Source organism: Marmota marmota, unplaced genomic scaffold (genome assembly GCF_001458135.2).
Source record: "Marmota marmota marmota unplaced genomic scaffold, marMar, whole genome shotgun sequence".
Taxonomy (NCBI): Eukaryota; Metazoa; Chordata; class Mammalia; order Rodentia; family Sciuridae; genus Marmota; species Marmota marmota.
In genome coordinates, this window is record NW_026000026.1 from 88,633,126 (window position 1) to 88,659,802 (window position 26,677).

At 40.5% G+C, this 26,677-nt stretch overlaps 1 protein-coding gene across 1 annotated transcript; it reads left to right on the plus strand.

The window, feature by feature from the left end:
- The first annotated feature begins 7,839 nt into the window (after positions 1-7,839).
- Ppic (peptidylprolyl isomerase C) lies at positions 7,840-20,568 on the plus strand. The gene is made up of 5 exons (XM_015486743.2): positions 7,840-8,042; positions 14,763-14,876; positions 15,553-15,646; positions 17,909-18,093; positions 19,899-20,568. Exons 1-5 carry the CDS (start codon positions 7,929-7,931, stop codon positions 20,025-20,027), a joined length of 636 nt encoding a protein of 211 aa, XP_015342229.1. The 5' UTR covers positions 7,840-7,928; the 3' UTR covers positions 20,028-20,568.
- Positions 20,569-26,677: the final 6,109 nt, after the last annotated feature.

Genomic DNA, 26,677 nt, shown 5'->3' on the forward strand with positions numbered 1-26,677 from the left:
TTTGATCCTCAGCACCACATAAAAATAAATAAAAATAAAGGTATTGTGTCCAACTACAGCTAATTTTTTTTTAAATTGATAATCTGAACTTTCCTGAATTTCCAACTTTTAAAAAAAATGATGGAGGAAATTTCTCTTAACAAGAATGTGAAGGACACAGAGTGTTTAAAGTAGAACTTCTCCCCCCTCTTAGGTTTTCTCTAACACAATGAGAAGTCATTACCAGTAAGAGTCGATTTGTATTTTACCTTTTATACATAATATATAGTATAATTCAGTCCCACAAAACAGGTTTTGAAGTAAATAAATCTGCTCACAGTAACTTTGCAAATGTTCCTTTGACTTTGGATTTATTATTTCAACTGTCTCTGGTAAGGGCATTTCATATGCTTATAAATCTCCTCAGTTTCTTTTTGTGTTTTAGTGCTTCATGTTAATGGACTCTATAACTGTTACATAAAACACATCTATCAGCAAAGGTTTAGGAACAAACATTTATACCAAGACTGTTTAAAAGTTGGCAGCCTTGGTGAATAGTAAATAACAGTGAATAGGACAGAACATAAATATACAGATCAATTTAATAACAGATTGTCTCCAAAGAATTAGAAACAGCGTTGCCTGAACTGTCAAGGAAGACATATCAGACACTCAGATCAATGCAGCATGGTGTAGGGATTATCATGGTTTTGCAGCATTAAATTTCAGTTCCCTTGCATAAACAAAATTCCCTTAATTTTTGGATCAAAATCAATGTTTAATTAATCTCCTATTTCATTTTAAGTTGCAAGAACCATATTTACCTGCTCTCAACTTCTCAACACTTCCTATTTATCACCCTCAAATCCAGTTATGCTTCTGTGTTCCCTAAATTAACCATTTTGACCACTTAGTTTTTGTAAGTTAGGTATTTGTGAAATCTCCCTCACACCTGAACTTCATAGAAGCAAGCAGATGAAAGTTTCTGATGAACTTCAATTCCTTTTTTTTTTTTTTTGGTAACAGGGATTAAACCCAGGGGCTTTTAATCACCGAGTCACATCCTCAACATTTTTCACTTTTTGTTTGAGACAGGGTCTCACTAAGTTGCTAATTAATTCCTCATTTGTATAGGTTTCTAACAATCTCTCTGCCCTTCCCCCTCCCACCATGAGTTATAGGGGCCACTACATACAAGATTCCTTGTATGTAGCAGATACTCCATGAAGGTCAGATTTCCCTTTTGCAATGTTGCTCTGTGGGTTCAGTCTTCCATATTATGCTCTTTGGATTATTCACTTGCTTTGCAACAAATGTTCCTTTACATGGTTTTAAATTTTCTTCATGTACATAGTCTACCTTTGAAACTCCATGAAGTCTTCTTTGAAGTGTCACTGCTGCTTTTGTTCTGGCTGGTGGTACAGGGGCTCAGGGAAGTGATGGCCAGACCAGCAAATAGAAGCAAGATTAGTTTTTAATGTCTTCAAGAATTTGTTATGGAAAGTTTGACATGGGCAGCTCTTGAAAGGGAGAGCATTTGGGTAAATGACTAGCTCCAGAAAATGTGCTATGTGTGATAAAGACAAGGACAATACAAGAGCCCCAATAATGTCATGTTAATCCCAGGCCCTGGCCAGTAAACCCTAGTTCCCCCTGATGACCTCAGGTGACTGCAGCTTCCCTTGTTCTAATATTTAAAAGAATTCCCCAAGCAAAAACTCATCAGACAGCCAGCAACTAACAAAGGCCTTGGACATTTATTTGCTAAAAGTAAGTCTAACAAATATATTTGTGTTGGTTCCCATGTGGTTTGAGGGGAAAGAAATGTTTGAGTTAACTAAGATGTTATTTTCAGAGATGAGGGAAAGAGTTAATGTAGTGGACTAAAAAAAAAAAAAAAAAGGTTAAGTATTTCGAAAGACTTTGAAACATAGACTTGAAAGCCACATTTGTTTTTATAAGTAGCAGAAATCTAAAATTTGTGACTGCTGGGGAAAACACTATTATATAGATGACTATGATAAGCATAAATAGGCTACATATTCTATTGAGAACAAAACAGAAGTGATCAGACTTCACTTAAAAAAACAATTTATGGGGCTGGGGTTGTGGCTCAGCAGTAGAGAACTCACCAAGCACATACAGGGCCCTGGGTTCGATCCTCAGCACCACATAAAAATAAATAAAAGGATTGTGTCCAAATACAACTAAAAAAATTTAAAAAAAAAACAATTTATGGAGCTGAAGATGTTGATTAATGAATGACCTGGCACTTGCCTAGAACCAGCAAAACCCTGTACCAGGCACTTAAAAAAAAAAAAAATCCAACCAACCAACCAAAAAACTCAATGTATGTTATGTTATTTATAAGATCTATATTGAAAAAGAAAATGAAGAACCAGGCCTGGTGGCACATACCTGTAATCCCAGCCTCTTGAGAGGCTGAGGCAGGACGATAGCAAGTTTGAGGCCAGCCTCAGCAATTTAGCAAGACCCTGTCTCAAAATAAAAAATAGGGTTAGGGTTAGTCTAGTCCGTCTAGTCTCATTTTTGAATTTGGATGCAAAAATCTTAAAAATAAGATTAGCAAATTTATCCACTAACATCAAAATAGCATGTGGGTGATCCTTAACTTGATCTGAACTAGAAAGCCAGAGCCACACCTCAGCTACCATTTTTCCTGAACTTGTCTTTTTTGTTTGTTTGTTTGCTTGCTTTGGTTAATTTTATTAATACAATAAACTTTAGCAAACCACATCCAGTAAAAAGGCAGATAAGTGTTAGATATATTCCGGAATGTGAGGTTTTGCTAAGATTTAAAAAAATCAATGTAATTCTTCACATTAATAGAATAAAGGAAATCATATGATTATTTCAGTTGATATCAATAGATGATTTTGATAAAATTCAAATCAAGTTCATGATAAAAACTCTTAGTAAACTAGAACTAGAAAAGAATTGTCTCAATCTGAAAAAAAGACACAGTTCAACAGAATCTTTAGTGAATATCATACTGAATGGTGAAACTTTGGAAGCTTTTTCTCAGGGTTGGATTAAGACAAGGTATGCAAGCTTCCTAAAAGATGCAATAAAATAGTGCCCAAAATTGGGTCACTTAAGACAATACACATTTATTATTTCACAGTTCCAGAGGTCAGCAATCTGAAACCCAGATGTCGTTCTCCTTGAGGGCTCTAGGACAGGATCTTTCCCTCTTTCTAGCTTCTAGTGGTTACCAGTAATATTTGGCATCTCTTGACTTATCAGTCAAATCTCTGCCTCCATCTTCATATGGTTTTCTCCTTTGTGTGTCTTTTTTTTAAGGCTGCCAATCATATTAGAGTAGATACACCCTGCTCCAATATGACCTCATTTAATTTGATTACATCTGAAAAAATTCTGTTCCCACATAAGGTCCCATTTGTTCACAAACACTGGGGTTTAAGACTTCACTGTGTCTTTATTTTATTCATTTATTTATATGTGGTGCTGAGAATTGAACCCAGTGCCTCACACTTGCTAGGCAAGTGCTCTATCACTGAGCCCCAGCCCCAGCCCCTTCACTATGTCTTTTTCAGGGACAATTTAATCCACAACAGAAGGACTCACTTTTGCCACTTCCTTTTATACTATAGGTCCTAGCTAGTGTAATAAGGTAAGAAAAAGAAATAAAAGGTATAAAAACTATGAAAGAAGAAATAAAACTGTTACTTTTCATGGACCATATAATTTTCTGTGAAGAAAATCATACATAATTCAAATAAATTATAGATAAGTAAGTAATAACAAATTTGGTATATACAAGGTTAATATATAAAATTAACTTTCTGCCAGTATGACAACAGGAAAATAAATGGTGAAAAAAAGTATAATTGACAATAGCATGAAAAAACAACACTTGGAAATCAATCTAATAAAATAGGCATACGACTGTTGGCAGAAAGCTATAAAATATTATTGGTAGAAATTAAGAAAGGCCATAAGCACCACTGCCGCAGATGCTGCTACAGGTCTCAGAGGTCTTTTCTCTGGGCTCAGATGCCACTATCTCTGAGGCCACTGCCACTGCAGCCTGCACTGCTACTGCCTATGCTGCTGCCACTGCTGCTGCTGCCTTGAGGTTGAGGTCACCTGGAGGTCTTCTTTCTGGGTGCTGCTGCCCACCCCCAGAAGTTGCATGGGTGATGCTGCCCTCACAGCTCCAGCTGCAGCCACTGCTGCCACTGTCCTACTACAGCTGCCACCAACCCCACGACTACTGCTGCCACCACCGCCCAGAGGTCTGTTGCTAGGGAGCCTACAGGTTTGGTTGCACATGGCTGCATCCATTTTGGGACTCCAGGCAGGTCCACAGGGGCGAGGGTGCTAGCAGATTTTCTGTCAGAAGCCGCCTCTGTCTGGGAACTCAGATCAGGACTTGGAGGTCCAGTGGGGGGTGGGGGGGTGGGGGGAGGTATCTGTGGATTTGGCTGTGCCTGGGGTATGTTTGCTGGGAGTACTGGTGGCCCCCATCTTGTTGCTTCTCAGGGTTGCTCCTTTGTGTGTGGGTATCCCTTGTGGTCTCTCTGAAACTTAGAACAGTGTTGAGATCTTGGGACTGCAGCATGGTGGAGCCTGGGGTATTTGAAACCCAGATTGGTGGGCTAGCGACTGGGTCTGCAAGGGCTGAGCTGGGCCTGGTGGTCCTGTGAGACCTCAAAGTCAGGGCTGAGAAACGTTTGAACACTGACAGAGTTTAATTTCCATCAAGATTTATTTTATTTTATTATTCTCTAACATCTCTACCATATTTGGAGCAGGGTGTTTTTTATGTATCAGTGTATGGAGGACATAATATATGAATGGTATTTTGCAGTTTTGTTGTATTCTTATTTTTTTTTTTGTATTCCTCCTCTCACTTGTCTGTTTTCCTAGATTCTCTTTCCACCCTTTCTCCAACCAACAACCAATATCTGTCAGTTCCTCTCCCACTCTTCCTGTGAATTTTTGATTCTAGCTTCTCTTTACCTGCCTCATGAACATTGCATACTATGCTACTTCTGAAACTTAATTTCACTGAAATTCATCATATCAATAGACTTAAAAACAAGAATCATATGATCATCTCAATAGATTCAGAAAAAAGCATTTGACAAAATATAGCACCTCTTCATGTTCAAAACACTAAAAAAATTAGGGATAGTAGGAACATACCTCAACATTGTAAAAGCTATATATGTTAAACCCAAGGCCAGCATAATTCTAAACAGAGAAAAATTGTAAGTATTCCCTCTAAAATCTGGAACAGAAAAAGGTTGCCCTCTTTTACCACTTTTATTCAACATTGTCCTAAACTCTAGCCAAACCAATTAGTCAGAAGAAAGAAATTAAAGAGATGCAAATATGTAAAGAAGAACTCAAACTATCACTATTTGCTGATTACATGATTCTATATTTAGAAGATCAAAACAATTCCACCAGAAAACTTCTAGAACTAATAAATGAATTCAGCAAAGTATCAGGATATAAAATCAACACCTAAAAATCAAACACATTCCTATACATCGGCATTGAATCCACTGAAAGAGAAATTAGAAAAACTACCCCATTCACAATAGCCTCAAAAAAAAAAAAAAAAAAAAACTTGGGAATCAACCTAGCAAAAGAGGTGAAAGACCTCTACAATGAAAACTACAGAACACTAAAGAAAGAAATTGAAGAAGATCTTAGAAGATGGAAAGCTTTCCCAGGCTCCGGGATAGGCAGAACTAATACTGTCCAAATGGCCATACTAACAAAAGCATTAGACAGATTTAATGCAATTCCTATAAAATCCCAATGGCATTCTTATAGAAATAGAAAAGGCAATCATGAAATTCATTTGGAAAAATAAGAGACCCAGAATAGCTAAAACAATTCTTAGCAAGGGGGGAAAAACGTTCATGAATTGAAAGACTCAATATTGTAAATTTGCCAAGTTCTACCAAGATGATCTAGTATTAGTAAATGGGAAGTGGAAAAAGAGGAGTTTCTAGAGTTCTGGTGAATATTTTATTTCTGTGCCTTTGGATGGTGAGGTAGTATAGAAAGTCCTTAGCTTATCAATATCTACCACTATATATCAGACATTGCAATAAGTCGGAGTCATCAAAAGGAATAAAAACAGGCACCATCCCACCACTCTGGTGGTGCTTGTCTCTGATAACAGAGACAGACAAAGGCAATTACAGTGATGAGCAGCTCAGATAAATATATACAATCACCCAGTAGGATAAGTGCTCTGAGAGATACCCTTAGCTTACCGCACAAGGGGAATTCTTTCTTTACTGGGGGTGGAGTTGAGGAGAAAAGCCATCAGGTCTTCACCGTACTGAATTATAAAAATAGTTCCAACGTGTTTTACCCATCCCTAAAAAGCAGTGGTTACTCCTTTTATCTATAATAAATGGTTTCAGTGTCATTTTAGATATACTCTTAGGAATCCCATCTGCTTATCCAGGAAAAATGTTGACTTTAAAGCAAGGAAACCTGGGGCTGGAGTTGTGGCTCAGCAGTGGAGTGCTCGTCCTGCACGTGTGTGCAAGGCACTGGGTTCGACTCTCAGCACCACATAAAAATACATAAAATAAAGGCATGTGTCCAACCCCAACTAAAAAATAAAACCAAAAAAAAAAAAAAGGTCAGGGCACCGGCCCCTAAAAAATCCAGAGAACACTATTAATTTTTTTACTTAAATTTTAGAGATGTTACTCTAAAACCAAAAAGTTCTTTTGAATTTATAATTCAAAAAGCAATGAGTTTACCGTCTCTGATAAAATATAAAAAAGGGCTGGGGATGTGGCTCAGGAGTTAAGCACCCTGGGTTCAATCCCTGGTACCAAACAAACAAACAAACAAATCTATGATAAATAATCTTCTTTAAAATAATCTTCTCCAGGTTACAAAATACTTATGTGCTCCACTGTAGAACATCTGAGAAATCAGAAAATTACAAAGAAAGCAAAAATTCATAATTCTATCTCCATAGCTACTGCAAATGTTTTGGTGCATCTCTTTTAGTTTTTAAAATGCCTGCATGCATTTATTTACACAGTCGAAATCAGATTCCTATGTGGTTTTGCAACCTGAGTTTTACTTTTAAAAATACAATGGGAATTTCTCTATCATATTCAATAACCTTCCTTAGCATAATTTTGTAAAAAAAAAATTCATACTACAGATATACCTAAAAGTCAGCTTGACCGCTTTGTTTTCACAGTAAAGAATTTTACTTGGCCCTGCTTCTAGGCCTACTCTGTAAACAGTGTAGATAAGATCACAGAATCAGCCCCCCAAATAAAATACTCAAACCTAATTGGACGTTTTTCCAGGGCAAAGGAACTATGAATCCGGCAATTTCCAAGTTCCTCCAAACCTGATCATTTCAATAAGAAGATATTCATCATGTGAAACAGAGCTCCACCCTCCCAGAAATCCCCAAAGTTTTGAGAGGCATCCAAAGCTTTAAGATTCTGACTACACATTCTGAAGTTGCTTCGCCCACTGTGATCCAGCCGCAGTTTCCTGCCCCGCGGCGTTCAAATTTCGAGGAAGACCCGGACAACTGAGCGTGCTCGACCTTCCGCCTGGGTTTAACACGCGACGTGGTTAAGTTCGCGGAGATGGCCCGGCGCGCAACCTTCAGCTCGCAGGTTCCCCTGGCAGAGCCTGCAGCTTGGAACGCTGGGGACCAGAGCCTCTCAGGTACTACGCCCTCGGCGCGCGTTCGTCAGAATCCCAAATTCAGGTCGCGGGAACAAACTTGGGAGGAGCGCGCCCTGGGTCCCCGCCCTGCCCCGACTACAGCCTCCCTCTCCCACCCGCCCTCCCCGCTCCAACTGGAAGCGCGCAGGCGCAGCCGACCAGGAGTCCTGCCAACTGTCCAGGAGCCTGAGGTCGCTTGTGCCATCCCTGCCACTTCCACGCTCGCCATGGGCCTGGGTCCCCGGCTGCTGCTACCGCTTCTGCTTTGCCTGGGGCTCAGCGCACTCGTGTCTTCGGGCTCCTCGGGCAACCGCAAGCGAGGCCCTTTGGTGACAGCCAAGGTGACCGAACGGCGGGCAGCCACTTCCCCTCCTGTGGGCTGGGGGATGGTGATGCTTTGGATACTGGGACTTCTGTGTCGGCCGGGAGGAGGGGGCTTCCAGGGCACGGGGATACTGGAAGTGGCGGTGCGGTAGGTGGTAGAGGGCTGCTTGCGTGGGAGGAGCGGCCCTCTTCCGGGATACTCGGGGCTCTGGGACCAGGCTAGTCTGCCTCTGTTGCCTGCTGTTTGTACTCAGTCTCTGGGGTCGTGGTCCGCCGTTACTGCGCTGGAGTCGGAAGCCTAGTTCTCCTGGGAGGAGACAACTCCAGTACTTCCTTCGGCGTGGCCTGGACTTGGGAACAAAGCAGGAAGAATGCAGAGGGAGGGGACGGGGCGGTAGAGACGCGCTAGCAACCGAGTGACCACGGCCCGGCCGCCCGCCACCCATGTCATTGGGTCTGGAAGAGCCGAACTCCAAGCTGGCCTTGAATGCCCTTCTCCTCTCCCTCCTCCCTGTTCCCCTCCCCTCTCTCTCCACTTAGGAACTGTCATCCTCCCCTGGGATGACTTTTAAACTTTGGGCTGGACCCTGAGTTTAGATGACCTAACCCTAACTTTTCATCTCTGTTGGGGGCATGTTTCTGCCTGGAATTGCGTCCTCACGACTTGATACTTAGAATACTTAACGCCGCTTTAGTTTCATTTTCAGCGAGTTTTACTAAGGTTAGAAGATAATGGGAAGGTGCAGAGAGAGAGAGAGAGAGAGGGTGGGTAATATTGCGGTGCCCATGATCACCACTTCTAGAAAACCCACCGGCAGTCGTGTCTTGGAATCTGGAGGGCGGTGTGGGCAGATTAAAATGGTCTTAACAAGCAGGCAGGGGTAGTCAGTGAAAATGATACCTTTAAACTAGTTAGCATCCTTAAATCCTCCATGGAAGATGCCACCCAAGGAGCAGGGAGGACAACAGGTGTGGGAGAGGGAGGTTCCGCCCTATGTCTGATGTAAGGGAAGAGAACTGAAAGCCCTGGCCATGCTTCAGGCAGGGTTGATAAACTCAGCCTGGTTCCTCTGAGAAGCTCTGATTCTACTCACAGCCCCATGATCTAGCTTTGCAACTGGTTTGTGGAGGGCCACAGAGCTCAAAGGGTTTCTTTCAGTTTGCAGGTACTATTTCTGTCTCTTGGTTGTTGAAAACCATAAACATAAAATTTATACAACTATGAAATGTTGAAGGAAATGAAACTAATATAGGTTGGGTGATATTTGAAAACACCTGATGCAGGTCAAGGGTCATATGTTTTCTTTCATATGTGGAAGCTAAAGAGGAAAAGGGAAGAGAAAGGTGGGTATCTCATGAAATTGGAAGGGAAAACAGTAAAGGAAAGGGACCAAGGAGAGGCTGGAGGTGAAGGAAAAGGGAGATACTGGGGAATGATATTGGCCAAAATATATTGTTGTATTTTGTGCATCTATGAATATGTAGCAGTAAACATCGCCATTATGTACAACTATAATGTACCAATAAAAAAGGAAAAAAAGAAAGAAAAATATCTGATGGAATGAGAAAAAATCAGTTTGGGAAAGACTTAGGTAGTAAAGGACAGGTGCAAAGATTTCCAGGCAGGAAAGCCATCAGTGTGTTCAGAGGATGCAGAGTACTGTGTGGCTTTGGGGCAGGGATGAGAGCACAGTGGCCTGACATGAGGTGGGGGAGGGGTGCTCATCGATCATTCAGGGGTTTAACAGCTGTAAGGAGTGTGGGCATTGAGGTAATTATTCTTATAATTTGAGGTCTTATTTTAAGTATAGTTAGTTGCTGAAGGGTTTTATACATAGGAATGATATCATTTCATATTTGCTTTTAAGAAATCCCTGTGGTCAGTCAGTGGAGTGTGAACTGGAGTCCAAACAGTGGTTTGGATTAAGGTGGAAATCTTGGTAATGGGGAGCAAAGGAGGAACTTGGGATATGTTTTAGAGGTATAACTAACAGGAGATGCTGACAGTGTAGACAGAGTGAGGGAGAGAGGGTAGAATGGTCAGATAAAATGCAAGACGCCCAATGAGATGTGAATTTCACATTAACAATGAGTAAATTTTTACTGTGAATCCCCTGGAATATTTGGGAACAAGTTTCACTGGGAAACTTTTTAGACTTACTGATGGAGAGCTAGCCAATCACAATCTTTGGGGAAGGAGCCCAGTCATTTACCTTTTTTTAAAAAATTTTTATTAGTTATTGATGGACCTTTATTTATTTATTTGTTTATACGTGGTGTTGAGAATTGATCCCAGTGCCTCACACATGCTAGGCAAGCGCTCTTCCACTGAGCCACAACCCCAGTCCCAGTCGTTTACCTTTTAACAACATTCTGGTGAATTCTGAGGTGCAGCCTGGGCTGGGAACCACTAGAATAAAGCTGAGCAAGGAGAAAGCTGCCGGAGGGCAAGAATTGGGACATGCTGAGCCCAGGTCTAGGGCACTGTCACTGAGGGAGAGTTTTCATGTGCTCCACTCTTGTTTGGAATTGTAACTTAACATATCTTTTATTTTTTCCACCACAAAATGTATCAAGTTCTGAAAGTTAATTGCCTAGACAAGCCTTATACCAATTGGACTCTTTTGAATTACTTTTTTAGTGAACATATTTAAGCAACTAAATATATTGGAAAATGAAAATATTAAAAATAATTTATCTGAGTGCAGAAAAGTAGATTAATTGGCCACTGCTCTAGTGCATTGTTTTTCTCAGCAGTGTTTTATAAGAATCTGTAAATAAAAGATAGGAGGTGCTGGTTTCTCCCAAAGGACTGTTAGTGGCACTAACCTCGTCCACGGATCCTGCTGCTGAGCCAACCTGGCAGCTTCCTCCTGCCCTGCAAGGACTCAGGTGGGGCTCCAATCACTGGACTCAGAATCCACTGAATTTTGATTTCCTGAATTTTCCAGTAAATGTGATGAATTCTGTGCTCCAGGATCCAGCATGCCAAACAGCACTGCCATCTTTCTAGCTACACAGCTTGCAAACATGTTAGCCGGTAGTGGCTACGCGGCAACATCTAAGGGACCTTGGACAAATTATCTAATATCTGGGGTTCTGCTTTCTCCTCTGTAAAAAGGAGATAGAAATAATACCTACCTGGAAGGGTTTTATGTATTAAATGTGCTAAAGCAGGTAAAATGCTTAGTCTATGGTCCCTGGTTTAAGAGGCCACTGGTTGATGTTAGAAATGTTCATCTTATTAATCCTGTTGTGATAGCAAGGAATCATCATCTATTTTACAGATGAGGAATAAGAGCTCAGAGTTTAGTTTGCCAAGGGTCTATGGACATTTAGTGGTGGATCTGGCTTTAACCATTTCCTTCACATCACCGCTCATGTGCTTGGTACTTTGCCAGTTACTTTGGAAGGATTTTGGCAGTATTAATGCCATAGGGGTTTGGATCAGGCTGTGTGAGTGCCTCTTCTCTGCTTCCCTACTTCCTTTAACCTTCAGTGCCCCCCAATTTTTAAATGACTTTCAAGGATGGCTTGAGGGGGAAAAAGTGATGAGTTGCCCACCCACAAAGTGCAGCACAATGTCCAAGTCCCAGCTTTTCAGGAACACCCTGATCCCCACAGACAATCACCAGCCCTTCCCAGGACTTATCCTTATCTGACTCGTCTCATAAAACCCAGTTGCCCATTATATCATAGCATTTATGTGTATATTTTTTCTTCTACTGAACTTTAGACTCCAGGAGGGTAAAAACTTTGTAGCTCACTCTTGTCCAGCACTGGACTTTGTTCCCAGGGACACTCAGAAATGAGTTATCTGGCAGCCCCCCAGACACTCCTGTCTAGGGGTGTGCCCCCCCTATTTCATTTCACTTGACATTGAACATTTCTTGACTGTCTGCTTGTGTTGACAATATACTGGGATCGGGGGAACTAAAAACACTTTGTAACCTTTTGGGATTCCTTTGCCTTGCCTGCTAGAGCTGGACTGGTGATATGTCACAGTTTAACTATAGGTAGCCTGGGTTGAAATTCTGGCTCTAACACTCAACCTTCGTAAATCACTTAACCTCTCTCACCCTCACTTTCCTCATTTATAAATTAGTGATAATACTCCTCCCTCCCCAGGATGTGGTGAGGATTCATCTTATAAGAGGATGTAGGTAAAGCCCACAGAGACACCACTATTGTGTTTCCTTCCCTTTTCCTTTTTCCTCCCCCTTCCTTCTCCCCTTTATATAAAGGTGTCCCCCTGTCAACCATCCTTACATTCTCTCGGGCACCACCCCATTGCAGCCCATTATGGCGTCATTCTTGAACTGGCATAAAATTCCAGGTTCTCTTTCTCCTCTATTTGATTATTATTCCCAATGTCTCATTTGCCTCCCCCCGCCCCACCCCGTACCAGGGTACTTAACCACTGAGCCTCATGTATTTTATTTAGAGACAGGGTTTCACTGAGTTGCTTAGGACCTTGTTATGTTCCTGAGGCTGGCTTTGTACTCTCAATCCTCCTGTTTCAGCCTCCCAAACTGCTGGGATTACAGGCATGTGCTGCCATGCCCAGCTGGGCCCGATTCATTCCATTCTGTTGTCTTCAAAACTTGAACCTCCAAGTCCACCATCTTTTCTTTGTCTTTTGGAACTGGTGGGCAGCTGTCTTCCAGGGATTTTGTCCTCACCTGTGGTCACAGAGCTGCATTGCTTTTCTGCAAACAGAACACATTTCCTGCTTTGGTGCTTTGCTTCCAATAAGTGGCAGGTGAGCTAACCCTTGTGTCTGATACTGTTCCCCTCCTCCAGGCCTGCTTCCCAGGATGTCCTCTCCCAGCCCTTAATATCACTCCAGGCCTCGATATACAGGATTCCTGGGGCATCTGTCACATGCTGCCTTGTACTTATCTTATTCTTTAAAAAACTACTTTAGGACAGGGGTTCTCTCGTACACCTTGTGACTTTACACTACCTTTCACATAGATCTTTAATAAATACTGGTCAACTAAATAAGATTTGATTTTCTCATTTCTGTTAGAGTTGGGAAAACTACTATAGTTTCTTGTACTCCTTCATGAAGTTGAAGGATACTGCAATTTGGGGGAAGAATCATATCAATAGGTAAACTAGACTATATGTAAAAATATATGATTTTTATTGAAGCATTATGCTGGGACAGTCAATTTTTCTTTGTCTTCTCAGGCTGCTCTCCCAGATTTTATTTATTTATTTGCTTTCTAAATATTCACAGGAGTAATTTTCTCCTTGATTTTGCAAGTCTGGAAGGCCTTTCAAGTGTCTTATAAGATGTTTCTTAGGATTACATCCCTGATTTTTTTTCCTGAGACTGCTTCATTATTGTCCACATTGCATTTACTCCTCGGCTTAGAAATTCTTTGTAGAAACTGCTTCTCACTGCCACCAGCTTTGCACTGACCAAGTTCCCGTGAATGCTGTCCCAAGACCACTGATTGCAGATGAGACCCTTCTGTGCTGCCTTACCTCAAGGGCAGGGTCTTTCTGTAAGCTCTTCTATATAAATAATAATAAAACTTTTGCTGCTTCAGCCATGTAAAGATTGTAAAATGCCACATGGAACACTAAATATCACATCACTCTGTGACAGACGTGCTGATGTATTGGCAGAAGTCCTTGTCTTGAGCTAAAGCTTGACAGTCTTTACTTAGTGATTTTTCTAAACTGCAAGACATCTTTTTTCTTTGACAACCCTTCTTATATTTTTTAAAGCCATCTCTTGAATGTCTTTTTTAACCATTCAAACAGTAAATTGGTTCATATAATCTCAACTCTCTAATAGAATGCCCTTCGACTCCATGGCCTTTTCAAGCCTCTCAGTGATTTGGGAAGCAAATAATGTGTATAATTTGGTTTCAGAACAAACAGTTTAAAAAAAAAGTCTAAAAGAACTTTTAAGACTTAATCTGCAAAAAAGGCAACTTATCCTCACTTTTGGGTGTTTTGTTTTAAGCTGTGACAGAGAAAGAACACATTCTACTTGGGTGACTTTGGGAATATGACAATAGAATCGAGTGTCTTAAGTTTAAAAGGTAAAAGACTTTGTCAGGCATGGAGTGCAGTGCTCGCTGTCTTTTGGATGAGACTGGGGACCCGGTGCTTGCTGTGCTTGGACCTGAGTGGCAGGCCTTTTGAAGGACTGCTGTACGTTTTAATCATCTTTTGTGAGTCCCTTGATAGCAGACATCTGTTGAGAACTCACTGGGAGTTTGGCAGTATTTGAAGTGACAAAAAAAAAAAAAAGTAAATCTAGATGGCTAGCCTCTTTCTCTCCTCACTATTTTTTCCCCTGCCAAGATTAGAGAGCACTACCTTTGAAAAGAACAACACATTCCACTCTAATCTTCATCCCAAAGCTGGGGAACAGGAAGTAGCAGCAGAGTTTGTCTGGGGCATGAGTAGGCAGTAGAATTCTTGAAGACTTTATTTGGCTGATTCTTGCAGTATTTGTAGAACTGACTTGAAACTCAGTACCTAGTACCGTGCCTAGCCCTTAGAGGGTGTTCATTAAATGTTTGTTGAATGAATAGTGCAAGTGAACCATACCGACACAGACACTTTTAGAGCACCTTTAACTAATAGCCTCTTCATGACTCCTTTCTAAAATACTGATGGGCAGGCTTTCCTCAGATTTTAATTTTGATTTAGCTTGTATTTTTGTCTTCTCCATGTTATAACCTTCTATTCTGTGTTTCAATTATATGCAGGTCTTCTTTGATATAAGGATTGGAGACAGAGATGTGGGCAGAATTGTGATTGGCCTCTTCGAAAAAGTTGTACCCAAGACAGTGGAAAATTTTGTCACTCTGGCAACAGGAGAGGTCTGTCTCCATTTTATTTCCTTCAACTTTGCACACACACAAAAATTGTATTTTATTTCTTTTAAGTAAAATACAAAATGCTGCTGGGAGAACAAGTATTAAATTAATGTCAAATGAATCTGTGACATTTAATCATATTTTACTATGAAATCTTTATTATTCAGGTACACAGCCTCTGTAGGCTTCCAGAAATTGGAAGAAAACAAGTGAAAATGCTCTTGTTTTTTCTTATTCACATCAATACTCTCTTTCCATAGTTTGTTTTATTTGTAGTTTTGGTCAGCCAGTGATAACTTTCTCTCAGTAAATCATTGCTGTCACTGGGTATGGTGGCACACACCTATAGTCCTAGCTATTTGGGAGGCAGAGGCTGGAGGATCACCTAGTTCCAGGTCAGCCTGAGCAACTTAATGAAATCTGTCTCAAAATTAAAAAATAAATAAATAAAAAGGTTTGGGGGTGTGGCTCTGTGATAGAACACCCCTGGGTTCAATCTCTAGTACTGCGAGAGAGAGAGAGAGAGAGAGAGAAATCATTGCCAAGACCTAATCAAATTCTGTAGATATTTTGATTTTTCTCACTTTATCATTTTCAAATAAACACTGGGGTTGAAGGTTCATCTTTCAGTATGGATTTTTTTTTCTACTTGTGTATTCAATTGAAATAATCTCTTTAGAAAGGATATGGATATAAAGGAAGCATCTTTCATCGTGTCATCAAGGATTTCATGATTCAAGGAGGAGACTTCACTGCGGGAGATGGCACTGGTGGTAGGTAACGCCATCTTTTGCCTTTCTCCTTTCCCACTTCCCAAGCTAAAACCCAAGAGTCAGTCAGTATGTGAACCCAAGATAGCCAGATTCCCCCGTTTAAGAAACAAGACCATAAAGACAGCTCAAAGTCTTTCCAGAAGATAGAGGTTTGGGGACCTCATTTACCAGAATCTTTTTGGGTATGAATGAATGAGTCTTCCTAATTCTAAATGGGATGGTTTTGGTGTTCGTTGTCATAGTGTAGATCCATTCATTTGGCAGAATATCTCACAATTATTAAAACCGATCGACTGCTAGTATGTAGCAATATAAAGCAGTGCGTGCCATAGGAAGGAAGAGGTGAACTATAGAGCTGTGTGCCCTGGGGTGGCAGCTGGCCACAAGTCAGGGTGGGGGTAGAGGATGGGACATGGTGCCAGAATAACAGGATTGGAGTGTAGGTGGCAGGATCGTGATGAATTTTTCCCCTTCTTTCAAAAGTGTTTTCTTTTATTGTCAGCTTTTTTAATAATAATAAAAAAGTTATAGCTGAGTCATCAAAATTATAACTGATACCCATGAACAAAGTAAAATAAAGGACAAATACTTAAGGTTAGTGAGTTTCAAATCTCCCTCAGCATATTGTGTCTCATTGAGGATCATAACTACCCGGCTCTGTGGACTATTTTCCTTCTGAAATGTAGGGAGAAGCTTTTCTTTTCTTTTCTTTTTCCTCCTGAACACCTATTACTTGTGTAACTACATGAAATTTAAGATTTTTAAGCTCAGAAAATACTGGTTAGGGTGGATATTAGTTGCTTACTTTTTAAAGAAAAGCCACTTTCAGTCATTATTTCTATGTATGTTTATTGTAATGGTTTATTCCTTGATAATAAAAATAGTTGCTATTAAATGCTATGATTTACCAGGCACTTTATGAAGAGTACTTTTAGCTCTTGCAAAAATGCTATAGGGTATAAGGATACAGAATGGAGGAGAGGAGCTGGCTCAGGTTCGTCAAGGTTACAGGGTTTGCTGAGAATGCTTGTGGAAGCAATCCTAGCTGCTGAGGTGCCAGACTCACCGGAAAACCTGGTAGCTCTAGTACCTGCCCTCTTGGTACCAGCATCCACCGTCCCACCATACGATCCAGCAGGAAGAGTGACTGAGCTTTACTTTGCTATCTTTTCTATTTTTATTCTCTCTCTATTTTCCCTCCCCAACACATGTGGGTCTGGGGTTAAAATTCTCTGAGAGGAAATTTTGAACTATTTAAATTTAGCCTAGACCCCCCTGGGTAGAGCTTTCCAGCTAGGTCACCCACATGTCCCTGCCCAACCAGCTATAAATTGCTTGACTTTGGTATCTACTTCTGGTCCTTTTAACGGAGCCAGGATTTTGAGGTTGGCAACCAGTGGATAAGGAGCTCAGTAATACAAAAGCACAAGAGGCCTTCAAGGTGTTAGGAATGAGGCAGATGCTCCCTATGGTCCATATTGTTGTTATGGGAGAGGGCTTCTACTGTATCCACTGCTTTGCTAGAATTCCAGATCACAGGCTGATTCTTCAGCAAGTCTGATCCCCAGGTGGTCCCAATTCTCAGGATGCATCCTCGTGCATCCTGAGAGCCTTGCGCTTAATGTCTTTCATCCTAGCTGCTACTGCCTCAGTGCTGAGGTAAGAAAAAGCACCAACTTTAGAGTCAGAAAGTCAGATGTTCCAATTCTGATCTGCTGTTTTCAAGTTTTATACCTCTGTTTCCCAGTGTGAAAAGGGGACTGAGAATACCAACTACACTGGGATGTTGTGGGAATAAGCTGAGGGTGTCCACTCAGTGACTGGTTGGGTGCCAAGGTAGTAGTGACCTGGGACAAGTCACCCGAATATAGTACAGAGGTAGAGCCACGAGGCCGGCTCACCCACCTTTCCATCTGGCTTTCGGATACCACCCTGCCTTGCTGTTCCTTCTCCTTTCAGAGTGAAATCATTGACCTATATGATCCAGATTTGGCATTGGTTTGAGGCCAGAGGGGACCTGCCATCCTGTGCCATATCATAGGCATTTTTGCTTGTCTGTTTCAGGCCCTAGGGCCCTGCTTCCTTAAAGAGTTAATTTTATTCTGTCTTTCACTTCTCCATAGCTTTGACCATCTATTCCCCATTCTCATCTTCTGTTGGGCTCTATGAACGGATTTCACTAAAGCCTTTTGTTTCCTATGAAGAGTTTACTTTTGGTTGATGTCTGTTCATTCTCCTCCCTTTTCTTTTATCTTAACCCAGGTTTTAGTATTTACGGTGAGACATTTCCTGATGAGAACTTCAAGCTGAAGCACTATGGTATTGGGTGGGTCAGCATGGCCAATGCTGGGCCTAACACCAATGGTTCCCAGTTCTTTATCACCTTGACCAAGCCCACCTGGTTGGATGGCAAACATGTGGTATTTGGAAAAGTCCTCGATGGGATGGTAACTTGATATATTACTTTTTCCTCTTTCAAAGTTTTATATTTATGAGAGTACCTTCAGTGATTCATTTTAATATTAAATGAGTTGTTAGAGATCCATTTTTATATGCTGACTGACCTCTTCAAAGATGAGTAAATTATATATGGCATGACATTATGGCATGTTAGGGACATTAGGATAGAAGCTGAAGACTTGACATGGAGAAGCTAAGTACTTAATTTATTTTGCTTCTGGCTGTAAATGGAAAGCCCTTTATAATATAACAAAATAAAACCAGGGTCCTATACATTCATAAAATGGAGTATTATTCAGTATTACAAAGAAAAGATGTGCTATCACATGGATAAACCTGAGGACCTTATCCTAGGTGAAATAAACTTGTCACAAAAAGACAATTACTCTACAAGTCACTTACATGAGACACCTAAAGTAGTCAAATCTATAGAGACAGAAACTAGAATGGTGGTTGCCAGGGGCTTAGGAAAAGGCATTTAGAATGAGTTTCAGTTTTGCAAGATTTGGAGACCAATTGCACAACAGTGTGAATAAACTTACGCACTACTGAACTATGCACGTGAAAAATGAATTGGATGGCAAATTCTGTGTTATATGTTTCTTACAGTTAAAATATTAAAAAGCCCTGAACCAGTGTAGTTTAGTCCGGATATCAAGTTGTATTCACGGACACATATTACAGCAACCAACATTCATTAAGAGAATTCAAATCTATGTTGTTATTCTCAAAAAACAGCAAAGGATCCAATTCATAACCCATAGGCCTGCTTCTTAAATTCTCATTCTCTTCCTTTCTCACCATGTCTCCTTAGCAGCTGCCCCAAATAACTTTCTTCTAAACTGGCCATATTGAAGTCTGTCCAACCCAGCCCTGGACACCCTTGACTCCCGTGTCCTCTTCCATGTTCCATTATGTTTTATTTTCATGTGAGTTGTTTGGCCTCCCTCATCCAAACAAATCAACCAGTTTCATCACTGTAGATTTTCCACATCTTCTACCTGGTATTCTGATTCAATGCAACTGAAGTCCAGGAATTGAGATGAATATTCAATGTGTTTGGAAAACTCATCAAAAGCCTGCCTTTTTGGTCTGTGACATCTTCCCTCCTTCACTGGGAAATATAAGTGGTGCATGTGCTTATGAGGGCTTCTAGGGCAAAGAAAGGGGTCTTTATACCACTGTCGGATTGAACAGGTTATATTAGTATCAGACTCAAGATTAATGGCTTGGGTCACCTTTAAAAGGGGCAAACCCAGGGGCTGGGGATATAGCTCATTTGGTAGAGTACTTGCTTTACATGCACAAGGCCTTGGGTTCAATCCCCAACAGCACACACACACACACACACACACACACACAAAAAAAAAAAAAAGCAAATCCAGAATTAGGTCTACTTTTAAATCTGCTTTATGGACCATTTTATTGTGCCTAAACGTAGTATAGGGTAGAGCTGAAACTGATTCAAACTCCATGTTAACCTTTACATTGGATTGTAGCTGATGAATACAAATACTTTATTTGCAAAAGTATCTTAATTTTTTGAGTCTATACAATGCTTATTAAGAAAGAAGTATGGAAATAGACCAATATGTTTTCTGATAAACAAGGTAGCTGGTGAATTTTATTCCATGAGATATATATACACACACATAAATAAAATAACTTTCTGAATCTTCTAAGTTTTTCACGCTTAGTGTGCATGGTTTTTTATAGTGATACAACTTACTTTCCCACTGGGGCTTTTGATTACACTAACACCAGAGCTGCCTGTCTGATTTTCTCTCTCCAGAGCGTGGTGCACTCCATAGAGCTCCAGGCAACTGATGAGCATGACCGTCCTCTCACCAACTGCACCATCATCAACAGTGGCAAGATAGAAGTGAAAACGCCCTTTGTGGTTGAGGTCACAGACTGGTGACACAACCGACAGAAAACAAGGAATGCACCTGGCAGGGTGTGTGTGTGTATGTGTGAACAGTATGTGTGTGCACGTATCGTCTGCCCATCTGCCTTTAATTCTTCAGTTACTGTTTTGCTTTGCTTTTTACTTTCTTTTAATTTCCACTCCAGGAAAGATTTAAAAACCAACCACTCTTAAGTTTAGTTTGTATGAATCTATGGTAAATCACCTATTTAGGAACTTTGAACTGAAAAGACACATCCTCTTCCTTCCATGGTGCTGTTTTTAAATTAGAAAACTTTGTATTGGCTATTTATTTTTAAGAACACACTCATTTGTTTGTTTGTTTTTGTTAAATTCATTGTTATCTGTATGTTAGGTGAAACTGAAGGTTTATTTGAAAAAGACGAAGACATGAAGTTTATTTTTCTGTATTCAAATAATTCTTTTCTGATAAAAGGAAACTTGATTAGTATAATCTGATATATGTCTTGGGGATTTTTGCCTGAGAAAAGGTGCTTTTGTGTTCTCTATATTAAATACTTTTTATATGCATTAATTCTTTTTGCAAGTCTCTTTAAAATTTAAAATTCCTTTAAAAAAATAAATGGATGGGGACCGGGGTTATGGCTCAGTGGTAGAATGCTTGCCTAGCATGTGTGAGGCACTGGATTCTATTCTCCACACTACACATAAATAAATGAATAAAATAAAGGTCCATCAACAACTAAAATATGTGAAAATAATTTAAAAAATAAATATAAAAACACATGCACTCTAATAGTAACAATGAACACATTAGAGAAAAAATCAGAATGCTAACACAACTGGATAATTTGGGATAGAAACCACAGAATTATGCCCTTCTACATTCCAAATACATTAACTGATTATTCACTAACTTTTATTTAGTAACATTTTAGAAAGTTCCCTGAGTCCAGTTGCAGTTGAAAGGAATCTTTTGGTCACCTACATAATGGGGGTTAAGATTTAGGCTGTATTTAAACCAGATGGAAAAATACAGTCCTTCCAGGACCTTGTGACATCCCTTGCTGCATGAAGTGCCACGCTCTGTTCAGATGGAAGAAAATGGAGCTAGTACCCCTCCTCCAGCACACACGCAGTAAGAAGCTAAAGAATCCACCTCTCAAGCTGCATTCTAAGAAAATTGCCACAATATGAAATGAAAATGGGCATTCTTGCTGCTGCTGAGGGGTATAAATTACTACAACACTCCCAGAGAGTAATTTGTTCATTTTTTCCCAACATATATTTATTGAAGGTCTTTAGTATACCAGATTCCAGTTTGATTTTTGGAAATACCAAAATGAACAGGAGAAAAGGGCCTCATGGAGCTGACACTCTAGTGGGGAAGATGGAGGATTGACAAGTAAATAGAAAGGGCAGTGAAAGCTATGAAGAAAACACACAGGATGCTTATGGAGAGGGTGGGTGGGGAGTAAGCTTGGAGAGGCCAAGGAGGGCCTCTTGAGGACCTACGGATTGAAGGAAGACTGGGAGGTGGCCAAGCAAGATCTCTGAGAAGGACCTTCCAGGTAGAAGAAGCATGAGAAAAATACAGAAGTCCCAAGGTGAGAATGAGTGAATTCCAAGGCAGAAAAGAAAGCTGGTATTTTGGGGCCTGGTATATGAAGGGAGTGTGGGGACCAAGGTCAGGGAAGAAAGGCTGAGCCTAGCCAGCTGGGGCCAGAACACTAGGGGGACACACAATGGCAGCTGTCAATTTCAAATTGGGAAGGGACTTGATGTGATCTGCATTATTTTGTGTGCCACAAGGAGAATTTTTGTAGGGGGATATATGGAAGCAGAACTTATCAGGAAACCCAAACATTTATATCCTTTGTATTCCCGCTCCTGGGATTTGCCTTAGAAAGTGATCTGAGCTGTAATGAACACCATCGTTTTAGTATTCTGGCTCCTTGTTCTAGTAATGGCTGCCCAGTTATTTTTTCCTTTGGGGATTATAACAATTCCCTCAACCATTTCTTGTCCTGAGGATAGACTGACCTACAGATGGGTGTACATGGGACCTGGCAAAGTCTTCCATTAACTCATTTGATAAATACTTCTTGAGTTCAGGACAGAGCCACAGTATCAGCTCTTGTGCTTCCTGTGAAGCACACAAATCATCCAGACACTCCACATGAGTATATTACAACACTGGGAAGTAAGAGAAGAAAAACAGGACAGAGAGTGAAGGGTGGTTGGACGGGTCTCTGAGTGGGAACCGAAAGGATGAGGGAGAAGCAAGCCATGAGAACACTGCAAGAAAAGTGGAGGCAGAGGGGACACGAGCAGTGGCCCTCAGTGAAGGACAGGCTGGGTGGGTCCAAGAAACAGTAAAGAGGTCACTTGAGCAGAACCAGGTGGTTGGCAGAGGGAGCAGAACATTCCCTTTCCCTGGCCCCAGTGACCAGCTCAGGCCTGGATGTTTGATGTCAGCTGGGTTAAGGAACTTCAGTCATGGGACTTCTGCTGGAATTATTAGGTAAGAGCAGCTGTGCTTTTTGAGAGGATGTAAAGGTGCAGAATAAGAGTGAAATTACCAAAGAAGGAAGCTGGTCCACAACACAAAAAGATTCCTGAAGACGTCGTTTAGCCTTTATGTCTAGTTGTGTCTGAGACTAATCCACCCCTGGCTTTTCACTATACAAGCAGATACATCTCCTTTTTTTTTTTTTTTTGCTTAAGCCAGAGCAAATTGATTTCCTTTGACTTGCAACCTAAAGTCTTTGTCTAATACAGCAATATTGAAAAAGTTTTATGCATAGGATGTGAAGTGTAGAATTTATGGAAGCAAATTGAATCCCAACGTGTTTATAAAGAATACAATCTAGAATAGAATACTTTTTTAAGGAAAAAAGTAAAAATAATACATTCTCACAAAGCAAATACAATGAAATGTAAATTTGCATAAAATAAACACAAAGGATAGGATCTTTTTACTCTTACTTTTTACTTTATACTTTTTTTCTATAGCACTGGGGATTGAACCCAGGGTGTTCCATCACTGAGCTATATCCCCAGTTTTTAAAATTTTTTATTTTTAGTCAGGGTCTTGCTAATTTGCCCAGGCTGGCCTGGATTTGTGATCCTTCCCACCAACTTCCCTAGTCGCTAGGATTACAGGCATCAATCACCATGCCCAGTTTTTACTTTAGACTTTTTTTAATCTTATAGTTTTTGTCTAGGGTATGTTTCACCTTAAGAATGAAAAGAAAAATAAAACTTAAATTTTATTTAAAATAAAAGTAGCCTAGGAGGAATTGAAAACAAATGGCCTCTTACATAAGCAAAACTCCAAAGTCAGAAAGCACATAAGCTACTGTGACCCCTCATGCATAAGGACATGCCCTGCACACCACACTTACTGTCTAGGTTTTGATTAGTATAAGCATAAGTGACAGCTCACCAGTGACAAAACAACAAGAGTACATTCTGGAAGTGCTGAAATTCTGAGACCACAAGTGCACAGGTGCAAATTTTCATGTTGTGCATTATGCCAGGTGACCAGGACACCCCCAACCCCCACTGGCAAGCCTCATACTGAAATATCAGCAAACTGATGATTATGAAAGTAGGAACTGTTGATTTTTATAGTCTAATATTGGTGAAAAAGCTTAGAAATAAACAGCTCACTATTTTGCTGATCATGTTACTGAAGAAGTCACATAGGTAGCTGTGGGTGGGTGTGGAATCAGAGGAAAAATTTCAGTGGAAACCATCACCAATCCCAAATTGCAACAAGTTAGTTTTGAATCATTCTAATAGACAATTTAAAATATTCTGGCATCCTTAGCCATACCTATTTTATTCTCTTACAAGTGCCATTCAGCAATTTTCTGGATCAACAGCTAAGAATCTACAAATGTATTCATGATCAGATTTGTTAGAATGACCCTTTTGGAATTATCAATTACTTCATTTCTGATGAATTTTTAGATTTTGAACAAAACTCACCAGCCTCGTTTCTCAGTTCAGTTGTTTTGAGTTACATAAAGATAAAAACATGGCAAGGATTTTATAGTAGAAAAAGGATTTGTTTTTTGTTTTTCAACATTCTTACAATTCAGACAGCTGAAGAAATCTTTGATCCTAGAAAGCTTGGAAATTCAAAGACCCCTCAAGTCACTTTTTTTTTTTTCAAATTAAGGAAGAGTAAAAACAATATTTGTAATGGAAAATTTTGGTGCCATTAAGTACATAATGGCTTTTGCTTAAATCTATAATTCATCCCATGGATTTAAGATTTTAGCCAAGAGTAAGTTTTAGGTGTGATATAATGTAACCTACTCCAAGACTTGCTAGTGTTACTGATATGCTAAAATGGTGGAAAAACAGCAAGTTCTAATGCAGAATTAGAGTGACTATTCGTAAGAACTGTGCCAGAGGGAAAAAAGATCTATGTACAAATAATTAAGAGACAAGACAAAATACATTTCACAATCCATTAATGGTACTTTTACCTCAGTACTAGTTAAATTGGACTTATTAGGGAGTCACAAATTTGGAGGATTTGGAGGACTCCATATTTCCAAAACCCTTCCATTACTTACTTTTAATGATTCCTTAGGAGTCATGTAAGTTTCTACATACTCTAACTTTTCAGAGGGTGAAGGACTGTCTTCCTAGAGCAACCTGGATACTACAGCTCTGGTCACCTTCTGTCCTAGGTGGGAAATATTATGCCCTGTTATCAAGGTACGCAACTCTGTTCGAAAACTTGAATATTTTTCTTCCACCTGGTCTTGAAAGATGAGCCTGCTTCTGGTGACTGTGGGTGCTACATTGTGTTGGACTATCATGAGGAGTAAGGACTGGTCAGCCTGCAGTAGAGAAACCAAAACTTAATTTAGCCCTATCAGCCTTAAAGTACAGCCCTTTTGAGAACTCCTGAAATGGCCGCATGCCTTGTGCAAGCTGCTCTTCAGGGCTGTGTGTGGCTCCCTCAGGAAGCCCTCACAGAGAGGTTTCTGACCTGAGTCCTATACTTCCCTGGGTGTCTCCCATCTCCTCCCTGGACTGCAAGCTCCTCAAGGGCAAGGAGTAGATTTTATTCCTAATCTACCCCTAAACTGTGTCTTATACCTAACCAATAATATATTCAAAATCAGTGACCAGAAAGAATAAGCCTAAATTTATACTATGAAGTGCTTGTAATCTCTCAAGACCATAAAGGTTGATAAACTTTGGCATTAGTCATTCAACTGTTTCTACTATTTTTCAAAGATTGTTATCTTTCTTTAAAAGCATAAACTTCCTCTTTGCTTTCTGAGTGGAAGCTTGATGGGCATGCCAGAAGTTGCCTGGCAAAAGTGAGGGGAGTGGTCAACAGTAAGAGAGCAGACCCTGGAGTTGTGAGTGACAGCATCTGAGGCAGAATACTCAGTGTGACGGTAGCATGGTCAAGGCAGTTTGTGGAGGATCAGTTCTGAGCTAAGCATTTCGATGTGACCTGAAGAAGTAACAAGAAACCATTCCCCCCTGGAGTCCTAGGTACTGTGGACTTAGGTGTCCACTCTGGCCACTTTTACATTTGAATCCTCATTTGCTGGGTGAGCCATGTGGTCCTCCTGGGGCTCCATGAGGAAATCATGTACAATGATGGCATTTATTATTTGTAAATTCACATGGTAATATGTGCTTTGACTGAGGTACTTTGGTTTGATCTCTGCTTTGTTTTGTTCCTGGCTACAGAGCATGTTCCTGACCCTAGTGAACTGGGAAGAAATTTGGACACGATTCAGCACAAATCTATCACCACAATGGGAAAAATCCAACTCATTTCCTTCTGCTGGCGGGTCAGTCTTGGTCTAGGTTTGCTTGCAAGCCTCTGCAGATGTACTAGCAAATGGGGGGTCAGAGTATCTGAACTGGAGGAGGGAACGAGGCCTAGGAGAGTATTCACCAACTCTGGAGCTCCCAGAAGACTGGGCTCCCAACCTTCCACTCTCAGTCCCCATTAATGAATGGCACCAGCTCCACCCAAATGTTCTAGCCAAAAACACTTACTGACCTCTTCCTGCCTTCCCTTTACCTTCCACATCTGAGACCATCAGCAGGTTGACTAGTAGCCCTACAGGGCAGCTGCAATATCTATACCTCATCCTCTCCACCGCTGCCACCTCCACCAGGAGGTCACCACTCACCCAGATTATTCAAGTGGCCTCCTAGAAGTCTCTGCTCCACATCCTACACCAGTGCACTCTTCCCAAGCAGCCAGAATGATCTTTTAAAAATAAATCAGATGAAATGTGATACATAATATACATTATCCTAAATTTCAGATTGTTTGCTGATGCCTGGTAGCTGTTTGCAGGGGTTTTTCTTAACTATTCAGGTTTTTTTTTTAAATTATTTTTTAAAAAATATTTTTCAGATGTTGATGGACATTTATTTTTTATGTATTTATATGTGGTACTGAGGATTAAACCCAGTGCTTCATACATGCTAGGTAAGCGCTCTACCACTGAGCCACAACCCCAGCCCCCCACTCAGGTTTTTAAAATTTTCATGCCTAGTAAAGTAAATAAATGCATATTAGAAAATAGATCATATCCTTCATGTGGAAAACCTGTCAGTGGTTTTCCAGGGTACAAGTCAAACTCTTGAATGCCACCTTCAGTGGAGGCTCCATGGAACCCAGT